Source organism: Helobdella robusta, assembly GCF_000326865.2.
Source record: "Helobdella robusta unplaced genomic scaffold HELROscaffold_52, whole genome shotgun sequence".
Lineage (NCBI taxonomy): Eukaryota > Metazoa > Annelida > Clitellata > Rhynchobdellida > Glossiphoniidae > Helobdella > Helobdella robusta.
The window spans coordinates 929,571-938,067 of NW_008705269.1; the positions used below are offsets into that span (position 1 = coordinate 929,571).

At 32.0% G+C, this 8,497-nt stretch overlaps 1 protein-coding gene across 1 annotated transcript; it reads right to left on the reverse strand.

Annotated features, from left to right (window-relative positions):
• Positions 1 to 7,192: 7,192 nt before the first annotated feature.
• On the reverse strand, positions 7,193 to 8,266 carry HELRODRAFT_179152 (hypothetical protein; the record flags this gene model as incomplete). Its single annotated transcript, XM_009027995.1, has 2 exons — positions 7,193 to 7,583; positions 8,169 to 8,266. The coding sequence occupies 2 exons, from the start codon at positions 8,264 to 8,266 to the stop codon at positions 7,193 to 7,195; spliced, it is 489 nt and encodes a 162-aa protein (XP_009026243.1).
• Positions 8,267 to 8,497: the final 231 nt, after the last annotated feature.

Genomic DNA, 8,497 nt, shown 5'->3' on the forward strand with positions numbered 1-8,497 from the left:
GTATGTATGTATGTATGTATGTATGTATGTATGTATGTATGTATGTATGTATGTATGTATGTATGCATGCATGTATGTATGTATGTATGTATGTATGTATGCATGCATGTATGTATGTATGTATGTATGTATGCATGCATGTATGTATGTATGTATGTATGTATGCATGCATGTATGTATGTATGTATTTAAGTGTGGATGTACGTACGTAAATAATGTATGTAGGAAGGTTTTTTAGGCATGGATTGCATGCAAACAAATGTGAATTGAGACACATCTGCGACGAAGAAATAATGCAAAATTAAAAAAATAATCCCATGGAAGAATATTCTTATTATTATCGTTGTTGATATTACTATTGTTTTTATTGTTATTAAGTTTGTTAAGAAAGCAACTTAGAGTGGAATTTATTTTTATTATTGTTGTTTGGATTAATTAATTATCTAATTATCATTTTTTATTGTTCCAATATAATTTCAATAATATTAATATTTTATATTACTTCTACTCTTACTATTACTAACGCTGCTAACATCAGCACCACCGCTGTTTCATTTACATTTATTTATTTTTTTAGAGAAGAATAAGATTTTGATGTAATCAACACTATAATTATTATCATAATAACATTCTATTATTATCTTTTGTGTGTTTTGTATGTGTCTGTATGCTCTCATGTACGTGTATACGCATGTGTGTATGTATGTATGTATGTATGTATGTATGTATGTATGTATGTATGTATGTATGTATGTATGTATGTATGTATGTATGTATGTATGTATGTATGTATGTATGTATGTATGTATGTATGTATGTATGTAAGTAGTTTGTTTGTTTTTATATATGCATGTATATGTGTGTGTGTGTGTATGTATGTATATATGTGTCTATTTATGTACGTATGTGTGTCAACATTGCCAAAATTTTATTGAATAACTTCAGCCTTCTTGTTCCATTTTTCTTTCATTTTTTCATTCTCAAGCCATCTATAACGTGATAGATAGGTTGACTGTAACAAAATGCTGATAACGATGTTGTTGATGATGGTGACGACGATGATGATAGTTTCAATTGTGATTATGATGATGATGATGATGACAATGATGATGATGATGATGGTTTGTGGTACTGTGGTGATAGTGACGTGCAGATGCAAACCACACAGATGATGATAATTATAATAATGATAATAATAATAACGGTGATGTGCTGTTGGGCGATATTGGGAAGAGATATATTTTTTAAATTTTAACGGTTTTAGGTTTTAAGCGTTTTTCGCCTATTTAGCAAGTTTACATTTTTAAAAGTTTAAATAAAAATTTCAATTATTAAAGAATGGTTTACAAGTTATGTAATTTAAAAATTATAAGATTAAAAATAGATATCTATGGTTATAATATTTAATAATGCATGGACTGGAATGAAGATTAGCGGATCACAATTTGTTTATTAAAAAATTCTTTTTTTACATAATGTTATTAACATTAATATACGTGATTACATTAATATTATTATTATTATTATTATTATTATTATTATTATTATTATTATTATTATTATTATTATTATTATTATTATTATTATTATTAGTGACAACAGCAATAATATTAATTTTAGTTTTTTTAATCGGTAATTTCGATGCAAGTTTCAAAACGCTCAAAAGCAATCGTCCACTGTGTAAATAAGTTGAAGTTAGCGACGATGTAGTTTTATTGAGTCGACCGTTTTATTAACGTCTAGATTTATTAATTCTATAAGACGACACGACGAAGACAAAAGAAATTATTCAGAATAATGGAAAATAAATCAAGAAACTTAGGTCCCATTGTTCGTAACCCGTAGCAACAAAGGAAGTGTCCTCCAATTATTATCGAACTAGTTGTGGTCAAAAACAACTCTTGCCACTCAACTTCTTCACGGCATAGTAGTATTCGAAGCTGTACAATCGAAAACTCTTCATGTACCATGCTTAGCACAAACAAAAGTAAACGACAATATTAAAAAAACAGATGGCTTACTCAATTTGAGATTGATAACATTTACAATATAGTTAACAAGACCATTGCAACAAAACCCGAATCTGATCATACATAACCATTAGTCTTTTAAAAACCGATAAATATAGAAGAAATTTTGCCTAACACGCTACACGCACAAAACGGGGCAAACAGATTTTTTAAATGACGTAATACAAAAAAAAGTACATCTAAAAATGCTTGAGATGCAGATCATTGACATTTGAACAACGTAGAGAGTTAATCGAAAAAGGTTAAAAGATGTTTTAAACTCTTCCTAGGTTCAGAGGAATCAACAACACACAAACGTCGTATACGGATACATGCCAAACAACACAAGAAACATGTGATAGACGAGAATCTTTTTGTCATTTTAGAACTTAATTAAGGCACGCAATTGAAAACAGCACCAAGCGACCTTAAGCACTAAGCCGTCACGCCGCTCTAACAACCTTAAACCCTCAAAAGTATCAGATGACTACTCCGACATGTTAGAAGAGCCCTTGCTAGCATCTGCAAAAACAAACAATAAAATCTAACAGAATAACATCAAATGATGTACACTGCTGCAACAGTAGTTGTTGCAAAATTGACTAGAAGCAACTACAAAAACCTTCATTCTGTAAAGGATTAAAATAAAAGATGTAAATCAAAAATAATATTCTGGGACACAATAGATGTCACAACAATGGCGCTTGTTTGATCATACAAAAAAACGATAACTACTTCGATATCCATCTCTGAAACTGGAACGATAATTCAATGAAGGAAAAAAATCTGACAAAACCTTGCTAACTGGAAGGTTGGTTCCTAGTAAGAATCTGCAAAAAACTAAACTTAATTTAAGCACTGCCGTAGAAGCTATGACCAGTTTAAAAGAACTATGTAGCATCAAACCGTGACTCTGAAGCTGTCTGGTTCATCTGAATACCTTCAAACAACAAATCAACACAAACGGCAAAATGTTCGTCTAAATCCATTGTATTATGAGCATAGAAAAGAAACACAACTCAGCTCTTTTGAAAAGTTTAGAACAAAAACTTTCTTGCCTATCATTGACCAGTTCATCTTTTCTCTTAACTAACGTCTTTTGGCAAACAAAGATATATTGAGCAAATTTGGCCTGTTTAGCTGTTTAAAAAAACTGCTCTCAGATGAACCGAAAGTCACAGCAGGGCACCTTGTTAAAGTATATTCAACGGATTTAGACATCATATTTGTCGATGAATTTTGTCAGTATGTTTCATTTGTCAATAGATGGACAAAGAGCCAAATGATATCAGCGCCAAAATGTTTAGGTACAAGCTTATTATGTATAAAAGTGTGCAGTCTGGTTCATCTGAATACCTTCAAACAACAAATCAACACAAAATGTTCGTCTAAATCCGTTATTAACTAATATTGGAGCAAGGAATTAAATTAATGGAAAACCCATTAGGAACATCAATGAAGCAGAAGCGACTTGCAAATTTGGCCATAATGAGTATCGAATCGGATATAATGCGTGAATTAGGTTTTTAACGACATAATAAATGATTTTGCAGTCGAATAAAAAATTTCTGACTGGTTCCGATTCCCAGAAAAAATGTTCAACTTTTGCATCATAACTTCACCGTATTACTACTAAATTAAAATACTTTTAAAAACATTTAAAATCAGTCAAATTAATTGTTTCTCTTAGTAAAATTGCTTTACTTTTATGTTTTAAAACAACTGGAAAAAAGTGATTTGATTCAAATTATTATAATTTATTTTCAATAATATAGATAATTGCATATCGCTACGCAAATTTATCTTCCGAAAAACACGATCGAAAAAATTTCGAGCCAAAAAATAAATTTCTTTAAATTAACTTCGACTCTCTTTGGCCCCTAAAAAAATTCCGTCTCTGGCAAAAATCCCCGATTTCGGCCAACTGCAACTTCGGCCGACACTCTGGTAGTAGTCAACGACGATAAAGAAAATTTTAAGGATGAAATATATGATGATGATGTATGATATGAAATAATTTTATAATATGATAATGTTAATGAAGAATGATGATAATATTGATGATGATTGAAAAGATAGTAACAATAAAGACGAAAATGATTCAATGCTTATGAAGACGATGGTGAAAAGAATGATGATGACGATGATTAAAATAAGGGTAATGAAAAGAAGGCTGACTATGAAAACTTTAAAGATGATGATTAAGTTTTGAAGGATGATGATGATGGACTGGATGAGAATCAGCATAAAGAAGATCATGGTGATGATATATATATTTAATATATATATAATATATATATTATGATGGCGAAGAAAACAATAAGAATTATGGTAATGAAAATTATGATTGTGGTGGTGGTGATGATGATGGTGGTGGTGGTGATGATGATGGTGGTAATTAATACTTCGCTTCCACTTAGCAGTCCAAATGTCCGTGATATTCGAATCGGAAATATTTATTCATTCACTCGTTCGTTCACACGTTGCTTGTTTTTCAATTTGTTCTTTCATTCATTCATTCATTCGTTCGTTCGTTCGTTCGTTCGTTCGTTCGTTCGTTCGTTCGTTCGTTTATTTATTCAGTTGTTCATTCATTCTTTATTCATTCACCCATTTGTTTATTTATTTCTATATATTTTTTTCGTTTGTCTTATGATTTTGTTTGTTATTTTCATTTATTTAATTCACCAATTTATGGTTTCGTCATTTATTTACAATATTTTTATTCATTTTTTAGTTGTTTAATTTTTGTGCAATCATTCTCATTTGTTCGTTCGTTCATTCATTCATTCATTCATTCATTCATTCATTCATTCATTCATTCACATTCACTCACTCCCTCACTCACTCGTCACTCACTCACTCATTCATTCATTGGTTTACATAATTCACAGTGCAAAATTAATAAAACACTTTTCTTCAACATTACAAGCAACCATAAAACATACATCTGTGTTTAACTGAGGAGATGGAAGAAAAAAAAGAAAGAGAGAAAAAAGAAAGAAAGGGAAGGGAAAAAATAAAGAGAGAAAGAAAGAGAAATAGAGAGTATAAAATTGAAAAAGAATGGAGCGAGAATGACTAAATGGGAACAGCAAAGAGAAAAACAGAAATGTAAAAAAAATAAAAGAGAGAGAGAAAAAGAAAGAGAGAGAGAGAGAAAAATACTAAGAAAAACATATTATACGACTACATAAAATAAGATAACCAGCAATATGGCAGGGAAAAATTTGATAAAAAACCAAAGAGGAAACATTGAAATTTGAAGAAAAAATCACTAAAGAGAAAAATTGCCTGAAATGAACAGAGGGAGATGGAAATACTGAATAAAATCAGAAAAAAAAGATGGAGGAGAATGAAAAAAAAGAATGAAAGGGAGAGAAAGAAAGAATGAAGGAGAGGAAAAAAGAATGAAGGAGAGAAAAAAAAGGAAAGCAAGCGAGGAACACAAACTGTAGGACCATTCTTCATATTTTATTGATTTGTCGTATCTTTCTAAAAGACCCTTACAAATTTCTTTCTTTCTATATATAAATATATATATATAAAGTGTGAGTGTGTCATAAACATATATGTTAGTATAGTAGTTTTTATAAATTGTGATTTGTGTTGCTGACATGTTACCCGATATATATGAAATACGATGTATACATATATATATTCGTATGTGTGTGTGTGTGTCTGTGTGAGTTTGTGTGTGTATGCGTGTCAGCGTATGTGTATGTATTATTCTGAAAATATACGTTTAAGGGTTGTGTTACGTAATGGCAGCTGCTTAAAAGTTAATTTAAATTTTATTACTCTGTTCTCATTTTTGTAGCGCGAGATTATCTTTGTTGCCCGGTTTTAAAAAAAGCCTCCGCAAGAGTTTAGCAGTGAATTATTTTTAACTCTTTTCAATATCTTAATTGTGTTTCTGTTTCCATGACGATAATGACGATGATGATGACGATGATGATGATGATGATGATTATTATCATATTTTATTTAATCCTTCAATTATTTGATTGACTCTTTCTTTTGTTCTTCATTCTTACATGTCATTCTAACCATGACCTCACCACGCACACTGTTACTAGGCACGCACGCACGCACCGCATCACACACGCGTATAATGGCCATTGAGTATCGGACAGACTGCATTCGAACCAGGCGTGACACGGCACTTCTAACGACTATTGTGTGACAATATTTACTATTTGCATGCGATACTGTGTTTCTATAATAATTTATCTTCTCATCAGCATCAATATCGTCATCAAGGTCGTTGTAATCGTCATCAACAACTTCATCATCACCAACAAATTCATCTTCGTCCTCATAATTCGTTCGTGAACCAAATGATAAGATGATAACATCAGAGCCTACATTATTACTAACAATTCATCATCATGTTTTACATCCTCAACAACCACAACAACATCAACAACAACCACAAAAACATCAACAACAGCCACATAAACAACAAAAAAAAACAACCACAACAATAATATCAACAAAAACATCATCATCAAAGTCATCATCAACAACACCGTAAATTACTTTACTATCATAATCAACATCACCAACGCAGTAAATAACATTATATTTTCATAAATAAAAAAAACATTGATAATAATAACAATGGTAACAACAACAACAAACAACCACAAATAACAACAACAAACATCTACATCAACAGCAGCAACAACAAAAACAACAACAAGCAAACAACAACAACAACAGCAACAATAACAACGATAATAATAATAACAATAAGAAACAACAATATTAATAATAATAGCGACACTAACGTCTGCAATAAAAACAACTTGAAATATTGTGAAATAAAATTTAAGTCTTGGAACTCGTAAAATTTAAATGGTTGTATACATGTATGTATGTATATATGAATGTATGTATGTATGTATGTATGTATGTATGTATGTATGTATGTATGTATGTATGTATGTATGTATGTATGTATGTATGTATGTATGTATGTATGTATGTATGTATGTATGAATGTATGTATGTATGTATGTATGTATGTATGTATGTATGTGTGTGTGTGTGTGTGTATGTATGTATGTATGTATGTATGTATGTATGTATGTATGTATGTATGTTAAAACCAAAACATGATGAGTGACACTGAACCGTCAAACATCAAGTAACAAGTGGATTAACACTTTGATTTGTCGTTAATTGCACATGTCGGCATTCAGTTGGATATTTTCAAGCACACAGACACGCAGGAACCGCTGCAACAAGCACGAAATGTGGTTAGTTGCGAAAAACAGTTCCCTGCTGGCCCCTGATCTGACGCTGATCATTTTACATATTGCCTTAAGAAATTTAAGGGTGTTGGGGTCCATCGGGCCGAGAACCTCGATACATATTGGCAAGAATTCCTTCGAGGGGAGGGCGTTCCCATATTTTTTCATTTTCTCGTCCGCTGCCCTGGCCGCGGTCAAATCGCATTTTTTACTTGTCAGGTTTACATATCGTTTGGCAAGGATGCCAGGAACCGTAACATCCCACGCCAAACATCTACCGGCTTTCCAAAGTATTAGTGTGCATCCGTCCGGGCGCCTACCATCATGCGCAGAAATGCCGGATGGTTCCTTGAGAACCGGGATTGAAGCCTTGGAAAAGAGCCGACAAATGTAGACGTTTAATGCTGTGTGACGTAGTTGACGGCCCCCACCCAGGCGACAAACCAAACCGTGGTGCCCAAACTCGTCTACCCCAGCGCCACATCGGCACGTACATTTATTTTGGATGACAAGGCCAAGTCTGAAGCCAATAGCAAATCTCACAGACTCGTCGTCAAGCCTGGTGCCCACAGAGGTGTTGGGCCACGATCTCAACTACATGTATGTATGTATGTATGTATGTATGTATGTATGTATGTATGTATGCATGTATGTATGTATGTATGTATGTATGTATGTATGTATGTATGTATGTATGTATGTATGTATGTATGTATGTATGTATGTATGTATGTATGTATGTATGTATGTATGTATGTATGTATGTATGTATGTATGTATGTATGTATGTATGTATGCATGCATGTATGTATGTATGTATGTATGTATGTATATATGTATGTATGTATGTATGTATGTAATGGCATGAACGTGTTTCTTTCATGAATAATTCATAAGTAACTGAAAAGCAGAATTGAAATATGTGAAGACGTTGTTGTAGTTGTTTTTGTTGCTGAAGATGATGGGGATGTTGTTGTTGATGCTGATGTAGTTGTTCATGATGATGATGTAGTTGTTGCTGATGGTGATGATGATAACAGTAACAATGGTGATGATGCCAATAGTGTTCTCAGTTATGATTATGATGATAATAATTGTATAAATTTATACAATTAGCTACAAAAAATTATGTTGGTTTGAATGTGTGCAGGTGCGTCTATATGCATGTATGTATGTATGTATGTATGTATGTATGTATGTATGTATGTATGTATGTATGTATGTATGTAT